Below are 25,000 nucleotides of genomic sequence, written 5' to 3' on the forward strand. Positions count from 1 at the left end.
CTTTGAGAACTTCATGTTATAAGCTAATTCATGTCCCATATATCTGTAAAAAAGTAAATCTTTTTTATTGTTTTGGCAGTTCATGCTAGGGGAGGGAGGAATATACATATATATATATATTTTTCACATTGTTGTGTCTGCTTTATGTCCACCATGGTAAACAACTCAAGGAAGTTTCAAGTTTCAAGGAAGAAGTAGTAGATATTGGGTAATACAGATAAAAGATACTATAATGCAGAAATATATTATTTTTATTATTATCATTATTTGTTTATTTATTGTGAATACTTCCATCTGTTCATATTATAATTTAATTTTATATTAATGTATATTTACTTTCTTATTATATAACCTATTGATAAGGATGAAATCCAAATTTCCAATTAACATATGGAGATATGGCTTAACACATTATCTTTTGCCAAGTTGGACTACTGTATGTTAATAACATCAAGCAAAAAATTAGTTTGATATCATGAATACAAAATCTACAGTTCTAAGAAATACTTCATACCTCATTGCAGAGTAAAATAAGTAATTCTAGGATCACTCGTGAATGTATATTTATCCAACGTGTGAGCCATCTCTTCAGCCTGTTTTGTCTTCAGTATTGATAACAGTAATATGAATATTTAAAGAAATACTTCACTATTTAATACATTAGTCTCTATATACTGTCCTACTTACTACTATACTATGAAGTATGATAGTTTATTCTCTTGTCTTCTATGTGTGTGTATTTTTTGCATGAGCTAGCACTTTTTGTCACACATTTGGAAAAAGATATGTGCTTTACAGTTCATTGATTGTATGTGTAATTGTTTTGTTTAAGTGATCTGTTTGTGCTCCATGGTGGTTATCTTCTGATATTGTTGTTATCTAACCTCCAAATGGTGGGTTACTTGTCCTTTCAGTATCATTGAGATGTTCAAATTTTGAGATGCAAAAATTGGGTAATTCTTTCGGCATGGACGCACTCGCCAGAGACAAAGTCCCCCAACGCCAGCCAACAATCTTGGGGGACACGTGGGGAACCGGAGGTTTGAGGGGGGAGGAGTATAGAGTGGCCTCAGTTTGATTGAGTGTCTGTAAATGACCAAAGGAAATTATGAATGCAAAGAAATGCGACTTTTCGGAAATGCGAGCCAAATTTCATATTTACGAAGATCATAGAATGCGACTTTTCGGAGCCAAACTTCATATTTATGATGAAAAAATACGAGTGTTCGATTATGCCCGCCATAAAAATTAGGAAAGAGCAAGGAGCGCACACGTTAACGACACAACATTTACTCCACAGCCCAGGTTGCCGTGACTGGGCGTGCCCTTCGGGCACTGCCCGAGGGGAGGGTTGATGGGGGGCTCTGACCCCCAACACCCCCCGGCAAACATTCTCTTCACCTTAATATGCACGGCAAGATAGAGCTTGAAACAAGTCTGTTTTTTTTTACTTGTTTTACCAGTATATTTATTTACGTAGCCAAGGACCCCCTATTTTATCTCTTCTATGCAGTGTAAAACAAAAGAAAACAAAAAACGAATGGGATATGACGACGTACCTTACTGTGGAGGGTACAAATTAGCAGCGGCAAGGAGGAACCGATGCATCCAGTCTAGTCTTCAAATCGCACTACACTTTTCACACTTTTTTCAGATAATAAAAGTCCATGATTCTCACAAAAAGGTATATTTTTCCATGAAATTTAGAGTGGAAGTCTCACACACCACCATAGCACATCGGTCATTGTCACTGAGAGGAATGAGGCAGGTCACCGGTGTATTCTAGAAATGTGAAGGTGTTAACTGCATACTCGAAATAGCTTAAGCATTGGCTGCATGGTTTGAGTAGTTAAGCAATTAAAGATCTTATTAGGTTTGAGAAAATAAGCATGGAAACAATTTTTTTACGTAAAAATGAACAGTAAATAGATGGTCGTGGATACTTTCATCATATATGGAATATTGTACTAAAACTTTAATGAGCAATTAAAATCTCTGATAAACTGCCGCCACCTGATTGGTCGTGACACTGTGATGAAGTAGGTGCGCAGTACGACAGAAAACGGTGTGCGAGTTGCGCGGAAACTTATTCTTTCGCACCGAGAGAGTGGACTAAGCCGCTGGAGCGCCGAGTGGACTTTTTGTTCTCTCCTAGAATATCATTTTCAATTTGCCCTAGCTTAGTGCGTCCATACCGTAAAGATTAACCAAATTGTAATGGAATCAAGCAAACAAGTGGATCAGACCACCTTTAAAACAATTATGGAATATGACGTTATTTACTTCAAAATTTGCATAGGCTAGGTATTTATAGGTAATGAATGTGGGGGAGAGGCAGTATGTCAAGCTGTTGTTATTGTCATCAGCATTATCATTACCTTTATTATAAACACTAAAATTATCATGAGTGTTATCATCATTATTAAGGTTACTGCTATCATTATCACTGCAATTATCATTTTTGTATTTTAAAATAATCCTGCAAAATAAGAACGTATTCTAGTGCGTCACCCAACTTTCTCTAAGGCAGTCACACACCATTTAGGGGTTAATGTTGAATGATTGTTATATATTATTGTTATGTTATTAAGAGTCATTTAAATGCTGTCCTATGTATGATTTGCAAGTACTCTACATACTAATTAGTATGCTGGCTCATTTACTGTGTATGACATCCTCTGTTGAATAATATGAATTGAATGTATTTGTATCGTAATATAAGTCATTATAGACAGAAAACACATTAGAGAGCTTTGTGTAGTGTTTAGCATGGTGTAAGGTAGTTACTTTAATAGTCTCTGTTATTAATTTATGTGTTTTCAAAAATATTATGTATTTTCATATTGCTAACAATGATTTCTATGTTTTTGTATTTTTCATTGCTCATTGGCACGTTTATACAATCCTATGCAATTATTGAGTGGCCCTGTTATTATTTGTATATGAAATTTACAAATATATGACAAATTTCTTTGCTTTATTTTTCATGAGATGGAACAATATATTGTCCAGATGATATTTGGTCTTGAACTCATGTAATTATGTTGATATCACTAACTAGGAGAAAAAGTTATCAGTGTTTCCTGAACTTTACACGATCGTACTCCCCTTGAGCATCTGCATTATCAACTGCCTACTACCTTGTCATTTTTGCTAGTACTTTCACACCGCGATCTTTAGCTCCAACGCCAGAACCCCAAACACCCACATTAACACGGCCATCGTCACCCACACAACCCTCACTATCTATACCATTCTATTAGTCATCTCCAGCATCTGCACGGTCATCATCATCTGCACTAGGCTGGGATTATTATCTTCATCATCATAGCCATCATCACCCGCCCTTCCGTAGTCCTTATCATCACCATTGCTAGAGCTGTCACCACCACCACAGCCACCACTACCACAGCTGCTGCTGCTGCTGCTGCTGCCGCTGCCCCCACCACTACAGTCCCCATCACCACCACCACCATCATCCCCACTACAACCAGCACCATCACCACAGCCACCACCATCTCCACCACCATCACCATCTTCACCACCACCATCTCCACCACCACCATCCCCATCAACACCATCTCAACCCCCCCTCCCCCCCCAAAAAAAAATAATAAAAAGGTAAATAAAAAATAAGAGAGGTAAAATTTATTACGTTGTGAGCTGCATTCGACGTAGATAGTTGTATAAGAGTACCTGGTACTGTTAGATATCATAAAACCTAGACCTGTTTATCAAAATTGTCATTATAATTAATATGAGGCTAATGATATATTTACAACTGCATAAAGGCTACCTGTAGTGTGCAATTAAAATAAATATGAAAGCCTTATTGAATGAGGTGTAAAATGTTCTATTTTTCTAATGTAGACTATATATATATTAACCCATTAGTGACCAACGTACTATATATAGTAGTAGATATTTTGATGTCTCTCATCATTCATCTGTTTTAATATAATGGATAAAACTTATATGTTTTTTTTATTGGATTTGACTCATGAGATTATTTTATATGCATATCATCGTTTTATTGTGAAATATTTTACTCCAGCATCAGTTTATTTGCCATGAATTGCGGGAGTAGAGGCATCATGTTACTGCTGCGTTTGCATGTATATCACGAGGCAATATGAAGAAGTTCGAGTAAGAACACTGCGGTAGGGATCTTACATGAACTTCGAGTAGTAAGAAATATGTAACATCTACTACAGTATATATAGTAGGTTTGGAGCATTTGCATACAGAGAAGCGTGTTTGTGGACATAGTTTGCACCGTAGTGAATTCATTGTGGCTGGTATAGTCATGTAACACATCCTAAGTGAAGTTGTTGTGGTTCAAAAGAAAGAAAGAAAGAAAAAAAAAGGCTAAACACATTTTACAAGATAAAACACTTTTGGAATGAGTGGTGTTAGGAAATGTTGACTGTTTTACAGGTGTATGTGTGTACATATACATACATACATATGTGTGTGTGTGTGTGTGTGTATATATATATATATATATATATATATATATATATATATATATATATATATATATATATATGTATATATATATGTATATATATATGTATATATATATGTATATATATATATGTATATATATATGTATATATATATATATATATATATATATATATATATATATATATATATATATATATATATTATGTGTGTTCGTACGTATGCACACACACATATATTTACTTGTGGAATCCAAGTCGAACAAATTGCAAGTAGAAAAACAAAGGGAAGTACTTGTTTTATATACCCTGATGAAGCAATAAATGCGTGAAGAACTTCGGCGAATTCGTGTGTTTTCCTGTACCTCCCTTCGTTGTTCTACTCGCACACGCATATAAACTGGTGTATGTGTTTGAGATCTTTTTTTAGATATGTTTAGTGATAGGTATAATGTATACAATTAGTTACATTAACCTGTTGGATCTGGTTGCATCGTGGCGTGGGCATGGACCAAAATCCAGGAATGTAATCTTCCTTCAGTGGCTCTCTCGGGTGTGTGGCCCGGCCAGCATAATCACTCGTGCGGCATCAAGACCCCCTTGCCTCCTCTTTGCAATGATATTAACAATACTTCTGCTGACACTTTTTTTTTGCTGTTTTTTTCCATTTCCAAGGTCTATCTTTGTCATTTGTTTTGCTATAGCAAGATAATGATCGACTCTTTTCTTTAAACAGAGTCCATGATATCACGCTAGGTGTTTTAGGTGCAGTAATAGTAATAACAAGTAACATTGTAGTATCTTTGTTATTATATTTTCATATTATTCAGTTTTCTGTAATGCCCAACACTGCTGGTAAGGGAGGGGGGGCAGGCATAGGTTCTTGCGTATGGACATAGTGTCCTCCCAGGCTTGGCAATCTCCCAGGCATGGTAATTTTTTTCCCCTGATGGGATGCCCCTGTCATCCACCCCTTAGTGAAACTAACCTCACCTGGATCCAATGGGTTAATCGGTCCAACTTTCTCTCGCGTGTGTTTAAATTAATCTAAGAAATACATGTAACGCAAATATTTACATATACTGAAATATGTTACTCCTTTTCTTCCATACAATTGCAGTTCCCACTATGGCTAGCAAACTATTCACCATCGCACTAGTGGTTGCTTTAGCAGCAACATTGATTAATATCTACGTGAAAAATAAGGTCAGCACACACTTTACCGTTGTCGGTTTTGGTTGTTTTAGAACTTTGCTCCTTTGGCATTTGGTGTGGAAAAAGATATATGCATATCTGTAGCTTGCCTCTACTTTGCTGATGCTTTGTGTAGCCTAAGAGGATGAATGTATTAATAGAATTGGTGATGGATTATTGTTAACGTGTGGACAGCGTGTTTTGTGACTGAAAAAATGGAATGGTTTCTCCTTTATAACCAAACTTGTTGTGAATTGTACCATTGACAAGACATTTCTAAAACGATGTGTGGTATTCCTAACTCCTATTTTTTAAAGTGACCTGAAATGTTCAGTTTTATGTAAAACGTATAACATAGTTGATTATATCTTTATTACCCAGCCATTACAGTATCAGAGATTTCATAGTATAAGGATGTCATCTGCTTGAATAGTGTTTTGAAATTATTAATTGGAAATTCTACTCGTACTAATGCTTATATTATCTCAGGGTGAGACTCGGTACCTGTTCCACACAGAATGGTATGACCCCGTGTCTGCAACTGTCCGCAAATTCCTCCTGAGTTTTTTCCCGCGAGATAATTCAGTGGAAATGGTAAGTTTGTGGAAGATAAGTAGCTTTCTGCATAGTGAATGCGATTGAATAGTGTGTGTGTGTGTGTGTGTATGTGTATGGTGTGTGTGTGTGTGTGTGTGTGTGTGTGTGTGTGTGTGTGTGTGTGTGTGTGTTTGTTTGTGTTGTGTGTGTGTGTGTGTGTGTGTGTGTGTGTGTGTGTGTGTGTGTGTGTGTGTGTGTGCATTTTCATTTGTGATTTTCTCATTCTGTGACTACTGAGGCCTTTATTATTGTTGTTGCATGACCCGTTCCATATTGCTAATTTCCCTGAAAGAGTTAAATCAAGGTAGTTCCGTAAAGTATATTATCCAAAAAAAGATGAAAATTCATAGTCTATAAGGGAAAAAATAGCAGTGTTTAACCTTATAGAGTGATTTTTTCCACTCTGCAGTATGATTTGCGGTCCCAGCGCCTGTTTTTAAAGCGCATAGCCATTGAGGGGTTAGACGAAAAGGATTTTTACCTCGGCAATACCATAGTTGTACTTTCGAGACAGTTGAAGATCACGGAATATGCAGATTCCACAACCAGGGAAATCATAAGCTCCAAGAGGCAGAGGTAAGGTAGACTTATTTGTATTAATCCCTCTCTTTGTGTCTTTCTCTTTTTAATTTTCATTTTGTCTCTCTCTCTCTCTCTCTTTTTCTCCTCATCCTCCTCTTAATGCTCTCTCTCTCTCTCTCTGTAAGATTCTATGAGTTCCTCTAAACAATGGTTGTGACTGGTTGGCAGTCATGGTGGTTATAACGGCTTGATTCTTTATTAGGAAGAGTACAACACAGTAAGGGAACACACGAGACGGTGTCTTAGGGTAAGTGTGAGCTCGGGGTCGCGTGTCCGGCCCACCAGCCCTGGGGGGAGGGGGACCAAGAGGCGGTGACGACCTGGTCACGTCGAGCGCTGGCCACAAACTACCGAGACTGGTCATGCTAGCTTCTCTCCTTGCTCGCTGAGGGCGTGGGACCCAGCTGTTCGGGTACCCTCTCCAGAGCGTTTCCTGTTGTCGACGAGGGTGAGATCATGTCCCAGGCAGTTTCCACTGATTAAAGGATGTCACACTCTCTCTCTCTCTCTCTCTCTCTCTCTCTCTCTCTCTCTCTCTCTCTCTCTCTCTCTCTCTCTCTCTCTCTCTCTCTCTCTCTCTCTCTGTAATATTGTGTGGGATTTATCCCTTTTGGATTGTACTGATGTAATGTTGTGGGGAGTTCGTGTTCCTCTGTGATGGTACTGCTGGTTTGGTGTTTGAGTGTTGATTTAAAGTTGTCGAAAGTTCAATATTTATTAACACGGGAGTATGGTAGCTAGAGTAAAGAGGATAGGCCTGGCAGAGACGTCGAGGAAGGACCGTCGCACAGGTGACTTCTAAGGTCGGGAACCTAGGAAGCTTGTTCGCACTGTTCCGAAGCGCAGGTGGTCTTGGCAGGAGCAGCAGTGGTGATCAGTCACGTAGCTCGTCAGTCGTTCCACAGGATCGCTGGAAGACACAGTTAGCTTGTCAAGCGCCTTGTCAGTCGTAAATGACACGCACACCGGTCTAGAAGATTCTGGACCAAGTTGCTGGCGATGAGACGAGGACTTAGCGGAGAATCTTGAGAACGAGGACTGAGTAGATCAGGATCACGTCGTTGGCGGGAAGGATTCGTCATCTCGGGAGAGGAAGAGCACCATGGGGATGGCGTCACGAGGTTAGGCAGGGAAGGCAGGACCATACTTGCCAGGGTCACCAGCACAAGGCATCAAGCAGGGCAGCAGGTGTGGTGAATGAGGCGAGGACGTCAGGCGAGTCAGACGAGGTGCGGCTAGGGTGTCAGGCGGCAGTCACCAGCGGACGAGGCGGCGACACGACCGGAGTTACAGCGACGTGCAGTAGAGAACAAAAGGGCGTCGGCAGGTGATGCGACAACGATAACGTCCGTGAGATAAGCTGTTTAGCGGGGCGAGCGAGACTTGGCGCGCCAGGGATCGGCGGCGAGGGCAGCGCCGTGGTGATCCGAGAGACAAGGTCAGCAGTGGCTTCAGCACGTGGAGTCTGGCTCGGAGGACAACAAACGGGGACGACAGTACTATGTCTTGGCGACGGAAGACATATTGCCATATCTCAGGGAGTTACAATATCAACACGAACTCATAATGATTAAGAATCGACTGGAAGCAACGTCTCAGGGATTCAGAATAGAGGGTGTTAATTGCAACATTCACATGAGTGATTGAAGGCAGTAACGAATTATCGACATTGTAAGAAAAATCTCGAGGAAATCACGAGTTTACAGAGCCATGCAAAATTAATATGTAGAATTTATGTGCAGTGATACAGGACAACAGATATTCCTATGAAAATGGGGATAGCTCGATCATACTTCAGGATAATGCGAGTAGTTGCATGCGAAAATGCAGGATTGTTGCGAAATTGATTAATAATAGTTGCAAGCTAGGTTACAGGGATGAATTTTCCTATGAAGATGATTACTGAAGACATGCAAACAAACGCAGGAAAAGATTTTTCTGTGAAATAAGTTCATAATGAATGAATTGGAATTCAACATCGTGTACATTCAGAAATCATCAACGACTTAGATTAGTATGAAAACAAATTAAGTACTCATAGAAAGAACTACAGAGAAATGAGAATACCAAGGAGAAAGGCAAACCGCAGTGAATGAGTGGGGTGAGGCGAGGCGCAGAGTGAGTGGGAGACAGATGTCAGCTGAGGAGAGATCTCGTTTTCTATGAGGGGAGGAGCACAGGTGTTCACGAGAGCGAGAGCAAATCAGACACTTCACTTCACAGGGGATTTCCTTAACAAATGAGAATAGCGAGGATAAAGGAACTCATCTTGAGGTAATGGCAGAGCAGTGTTGATTGGAGTTGCAGACGTCAGGCGACTGCGGCAAAAAGACTGCGACAGGTGTTGAAGTACTGTGCGCTGAGGGAGGAGCGATGTCAGCTCGGCCGGGAAGACTGGCTTCGTGCTTGATGTCGGAAATCCGCAGATGTATTATGAGATGAAGTCTTGGAGTGACAGAAGTTGACGAAGGTGTCTCCGCTAGCAGGAAACGATAGACTTGTCTTCAGAGGGACTTCGTGTGGTGCGGTGATCCCAGAGCGCTGTCACCAATGTAATGACAGGGGTGAGGGAGGTCCCACTTGCTACCGCCAGTGTAATAATGTGGGAAGGACGTGTCCCCACTTGATTTGCCACCAATGTGATGTTGTGGTCAGTTCGCGTTCCTCCGTGATGCTACTTGTGGTGTTGGTACTTGGGTGTTGATTTAAAGTTGTCGAAGGTTCGGTATTTATTAACACGGGAGTATGATAGCTAGAGTACAGAGGGCAGGCATGGCAGAGACGTCCAGGCGAGGCGGGTGGTCTGTGTGAGCTGCAGGTGTTGACCGAGCCATGCTGAGGGCAGAGTGGCTTCGGCTCTGAGTTTTTGAGGTGTTCACAGGTCGTTTTTGTGCGATACAGTTTCACACTTTTACTAAACATCATAAGGAATGGCAAATAATTTGATTTTAGTCGGGATTGTCGAAGTGCAGAATTTCTTTTCTATAGACTGGAAACATGTTCCTTAGTGGGTCAGTGTTTGCGTTTGGGGCACTGGATAGTTCCTGTCAGTCATTAGAACTGTAAACTTTGTACTACATTAATCAATCATTGAACTCATACATAGTAATAGTACATGATACAGACTAAGGGTTTTCTAACAAACGTTTTGAGTATAATCAAAATATAAGTTTACATGTAGTTATAAAGTGATCAGCTTGCTCTGGGGGCACTCTCTTTCTCTTTCTCTTTCTCTCTCTCCCTCTTCCTCCCTCTCTCTCTCGCTCTCGCGCTCTCTCTCTCTCTCTCTCTCTCTCTCTCTCTCTCTCTCTCTCTCTCTCTCTCTCTCTCTCTCTCTCTCTCTCTCTCTCTCTCTCTCTCTCTCTCTCTTCTTTCTTCTCTCTCTCTTTCCCTCTCTCTCTTTCCCTCTCTCTCTCTCCCTCTCTCTCTCTCTTCCTCTTTCCCTCCCTCTCCCTCCCTCCCTCTCCCCCTTCCCCCCATTCACCCTACTTCATTCTCATTATCTTTGTACATTTTTAACCCAGTTTTCTTTGTTTTCTTTCTTGTAATCAAAATAGATAGATATGATAAACAAAATAGAATATATCAGGTGATTTCAAATGTAATTTTGTACTAGTTACACAAATGTTGATGATAGCCTTGATTGTTTATTTCTAATCAGATGAGGTCTGCAAATAGAGTAAGGTCTATGAACATACTACACTAACTTCAAAAAGGCCACTGACCTTGATTAGAAGATTTTGGTAAGTTTTATAGTAAGGAGATGATGGATACTTACCCTTTTTTCTATTTTCCTTGTGGTGGTGATACGACCATGTCTTTTTTTATATATTTTCCTTGTGGTGGTGATACGACCATGTCTTTTTTTATATATTTTCCTTGTGGTGGTGATATGACCATGTGATTTTTCTTTGAGAACCATTTTGCTTTTGTAATAGTTTCAGCAGGACCTCGTGTTGCCAACTGCAAAGTCTCCAGCAGTGATTTACGCTGTATTTGGGGAATAACCGAGCACGCTTTGGGGATAAAGAAATTGATTTCAAGGCTGGCTCTCTCTCTTTCTCTTTATCTTTCTCTCTCTCTCTCTCTCTCTCTCTCTCTCTCTCTCTCTCTCTCTCTCTCTCTCTCTCTCTCTCTCTCTCTCTCTCTCTCTCTCTCTCTCTCTCTTTCTCTTATTCTCTCTCTCTCTCTCTCTCTCTCTCCTCCTCTCTTCTCTCTCTCTCTCCTCTTTCCCCTCTTCTCTCTCTCTCTCTCTCTCTCTCTCTCTCTCTCTCTCTCTCTCTCTCTCTCTCTGCTCTGTTCTCGTCTCTCTCTCTCTCGTCTCTCTCTCTCTCTCTCTCCTCTCTCTCTCTCTCTTGCTCTGTCTCCTCTCTTCCTCTCTCTCTCTCTCTCTCTCTCTTCTCTTTCTCTCTCTCTTGCTCGTCTCTCTCTCTCTCTCTCTGCTCTGTCTCTCTCTCTCTCTCCTTCTCTCTCCTCTCTCTCTCTCTCCTCTTTCTCCTCTTTCTCCTCTCTCTCCTCTCTCTCTCTCCTCTCTCTCTCCTCTTCTCTCTCTCCCTCCCTCCCTCTCTCTCTCCCTCCCTCTCCCTCCTTCTCCCTCCCTCCCTCCCTCCCCCCCTCTCTCTCTCTCCCTCTCCCTCTCTCTCTCTCCTCTCCTCTCTCTCTCTTCCTCTTCTCTCTCTCTCTCTCTCTCTCTCTCTCTCTCTCTCTCTCTCTCCTCTCTCTCTCTCTCTCTCTCACTCTCTCTCTCTCTCCTCTCTCTTGGTGTCTGTCCGCTTTAGATCATTGAGTACACATGTACTAATGTGGTCAAGCTTTTCCTGCTTTATATTTTTTGATAGCCAAGTGGTATAAGTTTGGTTTTATGTTGACCTTAAATGAGGAAACATTAACATTGCATTCCCTGACCTCTATGACGTGTAATGGGTATAAGGAAAAGCTTGTTAATATAAGGTTTTAATGTGTAAATGGAAACAAGTTTGGATTACTTCAATTCGTTAATTTTAGCTCACAAGCCTGCTGCCATCGCTCAATGTCTTTTATATTTGTGTAGTTATTCACTAAAGTCAAAAGTCTTGTAAAAAAAAAGAATTCTACTTCAGTGATCAGGGTAAAGCTGTAGTTGTGAAACTAATTAAGTATCAGTTATTTAAAGATATCTTATTAAGTATCTTATTATCATTATCCACACGCACACGAACACGCACATGCTCTCTCTCTCTCTCTCTCTCTCTCTCTCTCTTCTCTCTCTCTCTCTCTCTCTCTCTCTCTCTCTCTCTTCTCTCTTCTCTCTTCTCTCTCTCTCACACACACACACACACACACACACACACACACACACACACACACACACACACACACACACACACATACACACATGTAGATGTAGAGATATACATCTAGATATCCACTCAAATTGCAATGCACCCTTGCAGAACCTTTGCAATGGTGAAGCCCGACGCAGTGCACAGACTAGGGGAGGTCATCGACGTGATCCAAAGCAGGAACTTCGAGGTGAGCCAGATGAAGATGGTGCAACTGACGCGAGCTCAAGCGGGACTGTTTTACCGCGAGCACGAAGGGCGGCCGTTTTTCGAGTGAGTTTCGAGTGATGTAGCGTTGGTTAGCTAGCTATGAGATTTGCGAAGTTCTGGCTTCGTCCGGGCCTTTCACTTACGGCCCGGCCTGTAGCGTTGGTGTTTAAGGATTGAGGGAGATTTTTCCCAAGACAGGGCATCCCAGTATTATTAGGGTTTGGGGGATTTTTTTAGTTTGTGCATTAATATGGTAAGGAGTAAGGAGAAAACGAAATTGCATAATTGTTTTTTAATGAGTTAAATGATATATTATGGTTGTTATTACTGCAAATTATAGTGATTGCTAGCTATTATTGCCAGTTATTATTATCATTATATTTAAAAACATCAGTAGTATCAATGATGTCCATATAATTACCTGCATCTTTATTTTATGGTATGTCTGTATGGCAATGTAATAAAAAAAAAAGTTTAGTATTATCAATAACATGTTCATTAATGTATCTTTACCACCAACCAGGCCCCTCCTTGACTACGTAACAAGCGGCCCAGTGGTAGCCATGGAGCTGATCACGACTAATGCCGTACAGCGATGGAGGGAGACCCTAGGCCCTACAGATGCGGAGCTAGCGAGACGCGAGGCACCCGGCACCATCCGTGCCAAGTTCGGGAAGGATAAGCAGTCAAATGCGGCCCACGGCTCGGATTCTGATGTTGCGGCCACTAGGGTATGGTGGCTGTGTCGAATCTCTTTTTTGTGTGTGTGGTTTCCCCTTTGTATCTTACTCTCATGTGTATTTTTTATTTCTCGTTTTATACATATCTCCTTGGATTTTTCTTCTTCTTCTTCTGCTTCTTCTTCTTCTTCTGCTTCTTCTTCTTCTTCTTCTTCTTCTGCTTCTTCTTCTTCTTCTTCTTCTTCTTCTTCTTCTTCTTCTTCTTCTTCTTCTTCTTCTTCTCCTCCCTCCCCCCCCCCACCAACCAAGAAAAAAAAATGTGGTAGAGAGTGAAGTGTACTTTTTTTTTTTGTCCCTTTCTGTTGTTATAAAGTTGGCCCATAACTTTGTTTGGCTAAATGTTTACAAATTCAGAAATCCAAAACGTTTAAAAATAAAGGATCAAAAGATGCAATCACAAGAGATAAAAAAAATACTGTATAAAGATAAAGAAGACGTGAAAGTACTTTAAGAAAACTATTAGATTATAATTAGCAATAAAAGACAATAAAAAAAACTGTAGGAATATTAAATACATATTACTCAGCTGCAAAGAGATCCATTTAAAAAATAGTTTAAGTAAAGCGCTGAATGTCTTCTCTGTCTTGCAAGTAGAAAACGTCATTAATCTTTCTGTTTCTTTGTGCTGTGTGGTGCAGCGGAAGCGATCTCGTCTAGCAATCTTGCTGACCTGCGTTCGATTCTCTTGATGGCAACCCCGGCCATTCCTTGCACACGGGGGGGCATTTAGAAGCTAAATAAAACAGACAGCCTGTCACACCAAGCATATCCTTTGCAACAAATGGAATCAAACTTAATTATTATTATTAAATTATTATTGTCACTGTTATCAATGCTTGTACTTAGTTTAGGGCCTATTTTGTGCAAAATTGCTGAACAGTATAAGATATAATAAAGGATAGTAGGTACATTTAATTCAGAACAAAAAAAATTATAACGAAATGAAAGCTGTTTTTTCGAGTAGGGCAGTGCGCACATTCAGTGAATGACTTGTTGGTCATGGGTTAGGTTAGGACACAATTAATTACATATGTACACAGTAAATGTTATGTGAACTTGTACATAGTCTCATCGGTTTTGATATAATTAGGGTCTATAACGTATGTTTGTTCTTTTTGGGAATAATGGCGTTTTTTTTTTTTTTTTTTTTTTTTTCTCTTTTTTTTTTTTTTTTTGTTAATGATTCAACCAAATACAGTGATATTAGGAATAATTTCAGTAACATAACCCAGATGGAGGTTAAGGACCAACTGTTTATAGAAAATAATGTACTTTTTTGATTATATATGTGGGATATGTTTTTTTTTCTTTCTCTCGTTTTCTTTATTTTTGAGTATAGATGTGGGATATATACTTTTTTTCTCACTTTTTTTCTTTGTTGATTTATTCAAGTCCAATTTTCTTCCTTTACCAGTTAGCAGAAGTGTAGTGAAAGTTAATGATATTGGAATGAGTAATTGAGATACTGATAATACTAATATTATTAACAAGACTGATGCTGATTGTAATGTCAGTAATGACCAAAAAAAAATTATATATATCCTGAGCATGGAAATACTGCCCTTACTGGAGCTAATGCCCTTCCAGCCATGGCTCATGGTTTATTCCACTTTTGTTTGGCTCTTCCTAAATGCTCAGTGAGTCTAATCTTCCTCCAAGAGCTTTGTGTACTCATGGCAAGTCATTTACATCACCCCAACCTTCAGCCAGATTTTTCATGACAGCATATTCTTGTCACCTTGGCCAAGTTTTTCTCTGATGGCATATTCCTGTCACCTTGGCCAAGTTTTTCTCTGATGGCATATTCTTGTCACCAAGCCCTCCGCCAAACTATTTTATGATGTGACAGTTTCGTCAACTGTGGATCCATTAGGTTAATAACAAAGCTTAAAAACTATAAACAAATGATTTTTTTTTTTTTTCCCAGGAAATTGAGTTCTTCTTCCCTTCCTCCAAAGTTTATGACATAATGGTGCCCCAGACGACAGCACGATTCCTGAATAATACATGTTGCATTATTAAACCCCATGCAGTAGCAGAGGGTAAGTGAATGGAACTGGAAATGCTACATCTTTTGATTGCATTTCTGGAGACTTTAGTCTATGGCCAATATTTATGAATGTAAATAGTGTCATTTGGGTATTGTAGGAAACATTTTAAATGTAAGTGAACTACATCATTTATAGGTAACATTTTAAACCTTATTAAGCCCATAACTGTGCTGTTTACTTACCAACCTGAAGCACAAGAAACATATGGCATATATGTAGCTCCTCAGTGACTGTAGTCAGAGCCAAAATAGGAATAATCTTTATTACACACAACATAGTGCAGGCTTGACCTCTCATTACATGGATGCTCACCACCCAGGATACAGGCTCACTGTACCATGTGAGTATGAGTGGGCTAATATATGTTATTAGGAGGTAACATATAAATCTTATTAATGCATGTTAATCATAGGTAACCTGGGCAGCATCCTCAAAGCAATAAAAGATGAGGGATTTGAGGTCTCGGCTCTCCAGATGTTCCGCATGGACAAAATTCAGGCTGAGGAGTTTCTGGAGGTGTACAAAGGCATAGTTAGTGAATATCCAGTAAGTGATGATTGTAATGTATGGTATTAATATTTAGTGATGTTAATAATTGGAACATACTGTTATTCTCATTATGTGTAATTATTATTATTGTTATTAGAATTAGTATTTGTTTTGTTTTCTTTCCTTTTTTTTATGTTTTCCTTAAAGTATTTTGTTTTTAATGCTTCCCTCTTGCTGTTTTCCATCATTCAGCAGTATAGTAGATATTCCACCCCAAGATCTGAATCTGGAGATGACAAAAGATGATATTAAAAAAACTTCAGTGTCTTTGTCAAGTTTGGAAGTTAATTAAAATTAATGTGTATTGTTTTTATAAAAGATAATGAGTAACATTTAGTTTTCTGCCAAAATCTCATGAATCTTGAGAACTTCAAACCCCCAATAAAAGGAAAAATACAAGAAAAAGAAGAAGAAAAACAAAAATTATATATATATATATATATATATATATATATATATATATATATATATATATATATATATATGTATATATATTGATGGATAGAGAGATGCATGAATAGAATAAAAAAATGACATTAATTAATACAAATATAAGGTATATTAGAATGAAAAATACTTTCTTTTCTAGGGTATGCTACAGCAGTTGATCTCGGGTGTTTCCGTTGCCATAGAGATCACGAGCATCCACGCAGGACAGACTCCAGTTAAATTTAGGGAATTTGTAGGACCAGCTGATCCAGTAAGTGTGGTTTTTCATATCGAGTTTTTAGCTTTAAGATTGTAATAGTTCGTTGTGTGTTTTGTGTTCAGGTTATAGGTTATTATTGTTATTTGCAATAATAGTAGTAGTAGTAGTTTTTTTGTTTTTTTTGAGACTGCTGATTTATATAAGAATGATTTGCATATGTAAAGAAAGGGGGAAAAAATGGGAAAGTGTATATGTAATCTACACAGAGGTTGTGTGGTTGATTATTTGATGAAATAGATTAGGTGATATTTATATTCCTCTAGCATTTCCAAAGGACTTAATTCACATCAGAAATTATCCATCGTTTCTTCTTTTCTTGTTTAGCTCCTTTTCTTTCCTATTGTGAATTATTTTATCTATTCTTTGAAACTTTTTATTCCTCTCTGATTACAGATTTTTAGTTCACCTCATTTTCTCGTTCCAGATCGTGGCCAAAGAATTGCGGCCCAACAGTCTCAGGGCTCGGTTTGGTGAAAATATCGTCAAGAATGCCCTCCACTGCTCGGATTTGCCGGATGACGGTCCCCTTGAGGTAGATTCTTCACTATTTGATTTAGAGGATACTTTAGGCTCATTTGAGTGACAAAAAGGGGAATGATTTTACAGTACAGGATAAATGAAGAATATTTCAGTACTGAATATTCTTCAGAGGACCTTCATGACTTGATACTGAAACATCTTGGATTCTGGAACTGTTCTTTCTTATTCATAACTTCTTCAATATAGGGGATATCCAGTTCGTTTTCCTATTTTGTTTATTGGTTTTAGTTTTCGTCAATATTGATTCTTTGTCCTGGATTTTTTTTTTCTTTCTTTTTCTGGAATTTTCATTTGTACACTAATTGTCATACAGTTTGTTTTTGTAACTAGATAATAGGTACTGAGTTAGTATTTTTATTAGTGTTAATGTTGATCAGTATTATTAATATATGTTCTTACTATTGTAGCTACTGTGCTACTATTGATACAATGTGTGAAGAAAAAGATGCGTCTATATGATTTATATAAAGTTAACACCGAAAATACTAAGCTGCGGATTTCTAATAATTACCCATCATTTCTTTTCAGGTGGAATATTTCTTCAAAATTCTCCAGTAATTTAGTTTTCAGCACATATGGTACACGCATTCCAGTGCAGTTTTCAGTGACTGCCATTTTTATATATTTGCAATAAATGTTAATCAGTGTATTTGGAGGAACTCCCCTTTTTGCTAAACCTCCATGTTTGATGTCCTTCATAAAGTATGTTGTACTGTTATTGAATGATATTTTGTTATTAACCCACTGGATCCAGGTGTAATTGCTACCTGCACGTGGCTTACTTATGCGGTGACTTTCCCATATGTGGCTTTTAGGCCCGGCCGTCACGAATATTCATGTGCGGTGTCAAGACTCCTTGCCTCCTCTTTGCAAAGTTATCATCTCTTTTTCTACATAGGTATATATTTTTATTTATTTTTTTTACCCTCTATTTTCCAAGGTCTGTGTTTGTCATCTGGTGTTCTGTACCAAGATGGTAATGAATGATTTTCCTTTGCACAGACTCCATATCATGTATCAAGGTAGTCTATAACCCAGTGAAAAAACAGTAATAGCAAGTAACTTTGTTATATTTGTCACTTGTCATCCAGAAAGAGCACAGAAAGAGTGGCCTTGGAGCCGGCACTCCTCCAGTTATGGCTCATGGATCGCAGATGGTACATTCCACACCCGTTTACCAATGAAAATAATGCAAAAGCCCATTCCTAAGTGCCCGCTAAGTCTAATGACCCTCCAAGAACAATGTGCACTCAATAGCAAGTCATTCACTACAATCCTGGCCATCAACCAAATTTTTAATGACAATATGTTCCTGTCATCTCAGACCTCAGTCAAAATATTTTGTGGTGGCATATTCCCATAACCTAGCCTTAGGCCTATTTTTTTGTTACGTGATGGTCACATCACTCGGATCCTAGGGGTTAAATATAGGGTTTCAGAAGAAGCTTGTGCTGCCTTTTTCATGGTTCATCAAATAAATTATATATATTTAAATTGCTTATTATTATATTCAATATCATTATTGTTATGTCATTATTATTATCGTCATCATTATATCATTATTATTTTTATTATTATTAATTATTATCATTATATTCATTATTAACACAATCATTATTAAACTACAACTACAACGACTACGACTACGACTACTACTATGACTACTACGACTACTACGACTACGACTACTACGACTACTACTACTACGACTACTACTACTACGACTACTACTACGACTACTACTACGACTACTACTACTACTACGACTACTACTACGACTACTACTACTACTACTACTACTACTACGACTACTACTACCACTACTACCACTACCACTACCACTACCACCACCACCATCACTATTAGTATCATGATGATGTTATCACTATTTTTCATCATCATCATCATACCAGCCCTTACCAATTTTTCCATCCTAGTAAGAAGGGCATTGGTCATTGGAAACTCATATTATATTATATAAGATCTTAGAAAATCATACTTCTCAAGCAAAGACTCATTGCCTTTTAATTATTGTATGGGTCTGTAGTCAAAAAAGAATTGCTGAAAATTACATGGATAAAATACTTGCCTTTCTAGATAATTCTTTTTCTTTTCCAGAGGTATTAATTTATATGGAGGTTTCTGGAAAGGCAGTTTTACATTTTAGCTAAATTCCTAAGTCCTTTATTAGTTAATGACATGGATAATTTTATTAGTTTTTTTAAGTAGGTGAGTTATTTAACTTGTTTTAATATATTTGTGCTATGTAATTCTAGACTGGAATCATTTAAACTATTTTTGTTTTTGTAATATTCATCACCATCATTGGGGGCAAACGCCAGCAGGGGCGCATAGCTGTATCCACCCTTTGTTTCCACCTATGAGGGTCCCTCATGGCGAGCCACCAGGCAGGGGCTCGGCCATCTCTAGATCTTCATGACAGGTTTGATCAATCTGCCCAAGCCACAACTTCCTAGGTCGTCCCACAGACATCCTCCACCCAGGATTGTCTCGAACAGAGACAACCTGGTGGGCAGGGTCATCCTGTGGGAAATGTGCCAGGTGGTTGTATAGCCTGAGCTGGCGATCATTGATTGTGCAAGTAACAGGTCCTGTACCGGTCTCACAGTGCAACCATTGGTTGTACACATGGATCTGTTACAAAAGACATCAAGACAAGATTCCAAAGCACAAGATAGTTTTCAGGTTTCACTACCATATAGTAAAATTGACAGTATCAGGGCCTTGTAGACACATAGCTTGGTCCTTCTGCACTGGTATCTCCAAATACTCGTCAAGAGATTTCATGACCTCTCCTGCCAGGTCAATCTGTCTACCGACTTTCTGGTCTGACGCCCAGAGTCATGACCTGCACTACCGAGGTATATAAAGCTCTCTTGACCTCAATGCTCTCATTGCAAGCACATACCAATTGAACAAGATCTCTTAGCAGGCCCCCAAAGTCCTGGATCTTGGTCTTGGGCCAGGAGACCTCTAGCCCCAGGGGCTTCACTTCATTGCTAAATGCTAGGGATTCAAGAGATTCAGATAGAATTGCAACATCATCAGCAAAGTCAAGGCCTGTAACCTTGATATTACCCAGAGTTGCTCCACAGTGACTTTGGACATGGATAATCTACCCAGTATGCAGTCTATGCAAGGGTTGAAAAGTGTTGGTGCAAGAACACAGCCTTGCCTCACTCCTGAACTAACAGGGAGAAGCTCGACAGGCCCCCACCACATTTTACAGCACTTTCAATACCAGTATACAGGCTTGCTGTTAATCCAATAATCCTTGTTGGAATTCCTCTTAGTCTCAGGATCTCCCAGAGTGATTCGCGATGCACGGTATCAAACGCCTTCTTGAGGTCAATGTAAGCTGCAAGAAGCCCACATCCAAATTCATGAGTAAAAATAGAAATGATACTCCAGGTCAGAATACAGTAAACTCTTGCAAGATGTGTATACAAGAAAAAAAATTACTAGTTTCATAATACTAAAAACTGATATCAACCAAAATAATGTGTTCATTATACTAGTCTATTCATACCATCTCATAGTATAATTGTTAAAAGTACACTGCACTACTCCTTTGTACTAAGATACATATGTGTACTATTTGAGACTTTAAAAATAAAGTTGTCAAGTGTCTTTATATTTCCCAAAAAGGAATGGAAAATGTTGGTTATTAGTTTTCCAGGACCAAATATTCTGTGAAGCTCTAAGAAGTTAATGAATTTAAATAAAAATTAATGAAATACTAGTATGTCTTTTCTGTCATTTATTTGCCTTTTTGAAGAAATTAACAAAGAAGATAATTTAAGCTTTTTAGCCATCAATAATCTAATGTTCCATCTTTATCAAGTAGCTTAAATTTTGATATTCATATAAGAATTTACTAAGCCATATCTTGCGTGTATCTCTTGGACCAAAGTTATTCTAAGCTGACCAAACTAACATTTGGAAGTTCATTCTTATTCTTTCTAGGTAACTTTTATAAAATTGGATTTCTGTATTGCAAAGAAAGTAGAGACTACTTCAGTCACTAGTCAAAAGTGTTTGATACTTATTCTACATGTGGATAATTTTTTCCTGCATTTGAATATTGATCCAAGTTGAAAATGAAGTGAAATTAAAATCACGGTTGTTTTCTTGTCTCATTTTGAGTACCAAAGCTACTAAACAAAGATATCTAATAAACAGGAAAAAAATAATAATAAAAATAAAATGTGGAGACACTTTGACTGACAGTTCTTGGCTAATAAATGCATAACTAACTAACAACTATTGTTTTACTGGCACCGATTACAAAACAGTTGTACTTTTCCTTAACTTTACTTTACAACACAAAAGGCTACAATTTTTTTTGGTGTAACAAATGTATGAACGCCATATATAATTTCACTGGTTTCAAAAACGATCATTGGATCATTTTGGCAACTATTTCTCAAGGAAAATGTAAGTTCTTTGGTGGAAGCTTTAAATTAATGAACTGTGTTTATCTAATACTCATTTCTCTTTAAAAATTTCTGCTGCATCAACAACCACGGTCATAAGCAGCAAATTCAAAATATAGTGATAGCATAATCTTTGGGGGTAAAGTCCTCAGGTAAGAAAGTGCTATATGACATCAAAGATCATATGGTGCTATGGAGCAGAGTAGCAAAAAGGGTTAATGACTAGGGTAAAGTTACAGGTTGAGGAGTTCTAGAGGGTAGTATGGTAGTGGAAAGGGTAGAGAGGGGGTTGGGGTAGAGTATAAAGGTAAAGGTTGTTAGTAGTAGTTAAGGGAGTAGGGAGCATTATGATAAATTATTGTGGTAAAATGGCAAAAATGAGTTTAATAATTAAGATAAGTGGGTAGAACAAGGAAGAACAGGAAAAGGAAAGGAGAAAAGACCATGCAAAACTAGTTGAGGCAAGGGCTGAGGACCAAGGTAGGGTGATCCCCTTCACTGGGCCTCAGTCCCTAGCTCCTAAGCCCCCCCCCCAATGACAATAAGCAAAGGATGGGGGGGGGGGAGGTAACCTAATAGTATCCATGACCCCCCCCCCCCCTCAATCCCTTGCTACTTGTTATCGTGGGTTGGAGGGGAACGAGGCCCAACGTAGAGGATCACTCCTACCTTGGTCCTCAGCCCTTGCCTCAGCTCACTTTGCATGGTCTCTTCTCCTCCTTTCCCTTTCCTTATCTTCTTCATTCCTTCTGTCCACTTAATTGTTACACATTTTTATCCTTTTCAACTCCATACTTTGTCATAAGGGTATATATGACCTTTGATATCTGGCACCTTCGTTTGTTTTGATCACTGACCATTCTGGAAATCCACAAACATCACCTTGTGAACCAAAAAACTTCTTACCTGGGGACTTTGCCCCCAAATGCCACCCTTTCACTATATTTTGAATATGTTGCTAATAACCATAGATATTAATGTGGCAGAAAAATTTCAACATACAAAACAAATGGAGTGTGGCTCTTGGAATGGTTAATGGCTAAATCAAATAAATGTGCTAGATATCAAAGGTCATGTAACACTATGGTAAATTATTGTGGTGAAAAGGGTAAAAATGAGTTAATGATTAGGGTAAATGGGCAGAAGGGGGTCAAGAAGAAAAAGAAAAGGAAAGGGGGATAAAAGATCACATAAAATTAGTTGACATAAGGACTGAGGTCCAAGGTATGGGAAATCCCATACATTGGGCCTCAGTCTCCTACTAAGCACCTCCCTCCCCCCATGACAACAATGAGCATGGGATTGGGAGGGGGGTGATCTTGGAAACTTTTGAGAAACTGGTAATTGCAAACTTACCTCAACTGTGATAAGCTTTCTGTTTTGCTAAAATATGGTTACTTGGGTAGCAGCTAGTGAGCACTGTAACACTGTACAAGACTAATTCAATGTTGCATGCAAGCCATACATATGAAATATAATTTTTATTATGAAGTCAATTGTTCCTATCAAAAGAGTCTCTCCCAAAGGAAAAAGTATGGGAGAGGAATGGAGACTTTGTAACATTGTCTAAGTCTCAAAAATTTAGGTCGATATGACGCAGAACATTGTCCTGTAGAATTATGTATATAAAAAAACTGTATTATTTCTGTAAAAAGTTAGGCCAATATTTAAGAAGAATGGGGGCCTTTCTCTGATAACTTGCCACTATAATGTACAAGTAACACAAGTAATTGGTAGTATAATAAAGGAGCAAAGTCATAGTCCAGTTTAATGTCTCATTTATTTGAAAAATAGTTTTCCCCCTATTATCTGTAGATAAAAAAAAAAATATGAGAAGTAACTTTACTATTAATTTATTCATTAATTAGGTATGCATTAGTCTAATCTTATTTTAACCCAAACATGAAATTTGGCAGAAAAAAAATACAAACTGATGAAACAGTACCTATAATACTAAACAATGTTTAAAAAGGAAAATTCAAATATTTTGCTAAATATCACAGAAACTATATCATATATATATCCAATTTTAACCGCAATATTAATAAAGAACATGAACATCTAATTAAAATGTTTATAATTTCCATCAGATAATATTGATAGGTACAATTTATCAACAATGACAATACAAACTTTCCTGTCTTTGTTTCTACCAATTTAAAGAAGTTCAATAACCAGTTTAGCCCAAAACACACCATAAAAAAAGCCCTAATACCCTATACTTATTTCAGCGTTATTTTCCCCACAATTTCAACAACTCTAGGCTGGTGAAGCACCGTGTTGAACCAGCGTGTCAAGCAAGGTAGTCTCTCGCGTGCTGCTTTGTCAAGGCCTTGCTGGAAGGCTGGGATCAGGGATGCAAAGACAGACACATCAGCAAGGGAGAGTCGCTCTCCAACTAGGAAAGTGTGGTCTCGGAGGTAGGCATTCATTTTTTCCAGCTCCTTCATAGCTGCTTTCAATGCCCCATCGTCCTTCTTCTTATCTTTTCCTGAACCTACCAAGCCTGAGCTTACAACATGGAGAAGGCTATTATCAGCAGCAAGCATCCAACTCAAAACTTGTGCTTCATGCATTGTGTTGCTGCCTCTAAGCTCAGGACTAGCTAGGTACCAGGCCACTCCTACACTACCAGTTATTGCACCATCTGCGGTTTCTAGGCCAGGGAAGGTGGATGACCCAAACTTTGTGACATATTCAGGGGCACCAGGCTTACTGGTATGAGAGAGGGTTACATTCGTTCCAGAGTATTTGGCAGCTATGAGGGCTGGGAAAGCACGGACACTGTTTGGATGTGTGTGAAGTACAATGCCATTCTTTGGAACCTTACTATCTTGCTTTTGACTACTCTGCTGTTTTCCTGACTTCTCTTGCTTATTTTTTGATACCTGTGGTTGGGCAGCTGGTGTAGTGGCAACAGCTGCAGGTGGAGACAATACAACTGGACCACAGCCTAATTTCTCTTGAGCAAATTTCTCTGATGCAGCAATTGCTTCCTGAAGAGCTGTGACATTGCTTCCACTCAGCTGGGCTGATTCAGGTTTGCCTCCACCTCGGCCATTAACTAATTCAGCCAAATTTTTCACCCATTCATCAGCTTTCAGTCCCTTGGCCACAACGTCCTTTGGCACTGAAGCCATTGCCAGAATCTTACCAGTATCCTCATCTGTGCTAACAAACAAAGCTGGAGGTCCATTCTTTGCCTCTTTCAGGGCATCATTGAGGACCTTGTTCTGGGCAAATGCTTTCAGCTCAGTCACAAGGTATGGGATGTTGGGGTTAGCTGCAAGTACATTTTTTGTGATTTGAATTGCCTCCTTTGAAATAGCCGTTTTCCTGGCCCTGTCAGCATCACCTTGGACCTTCTTGACTGCTTCTACAGCTTTGCGAAGCTCTTCTTTGCGCCAGTGCTGAATTTGGGCATGGTTGATATCATTCAGCATTTCTGTAAGGAGACGTACGACTTCCTTAAATGGCATATTGTTTTCCGCAATTCTCTTCTTCAGTTTATTCACCTCATTCTCCAGGTGTGAAGCTTTGTTAAGTGCCTTGACAGCTTCAGGGCCCGTGAAAGCAACAATACG

General features: G+C 38.8%; 2 protein-coding genes across 3 annotated transcripts in view; one reads left to right on the forward strand and one right to left on the reverse strand.

The window, feature by feature from the left end:
* The first annotated feature begins 5,582 nt into the window (after positions 1 to 5,582).
* Positions 5,583 to 18,453, forward strand: LOC119577776 (nucleoside diphosphate kinase 7-like). Its single transcript, XM_037925342.1, has 10 exons — positions 5,583 to 5,672; positions 6,150 to 6,254; positions 6,667 to 6,833; positions 12,272 to 12,433; positions 12,894 to 13,101; positions 15,038 to 15,152; positions 15,574 to 15,707; positions 16,300 to 16,410; positions 16,844 to 16,951; positions 17,488 to 18,453. The coding sequence occupies exons 1-10, from the start codon at positions 5,595 to 5,597 to the stop codon at positions 17,515 to 17,517; spliced, it is 1,218 nt and encodes a 405-aa protein (XP_037781270.1). The 5' UTR covers positions 5,583 to 5,594; the 3' UTR covers positions 17,518 to 18,453.
* Positions 18,454 to 23,171: 4,718 nt separating this feature from the next.
* The window catches only part of LOC119577778 (alanine--tRNA ligase, cytoplasmic-like), a 9,384-nt gene continuing 7,555 nt past the window's right edge, over positions 23,172 to 25,000 (reverse strand). For both annotated transcript variants that reach the window (XM_037925344.1, XM_037925343.1), the window contains exon 2: positions 23,172 to 25,000. This exon is cut by the window's right edge and continues 2,246 nt beyond it. In XM_037925344.1, coding sequence (XP_037781272.1) covers positions 23,639 to 25,000 — 1,362 coding nt within the window. In that variant the 3' untranslated portion in view covers positions 23,172 to 23,638.

Source organism: Penaeus monodon, chromosome 10, assembly GCF_015228065.2.
Source record: "Penaeus monodon isolate SGIC_2016 chromosome 10, NSTDA_Pmon_1, whole genome shotgun sequence".
Classification (NCBI taxonomy): domain Eukaryota; kingdom Metazoa; phylum Arthropoda; class Malacostraca; order Decapoda; family Penaeidae; genus Penaeus; species Penaeus monodon.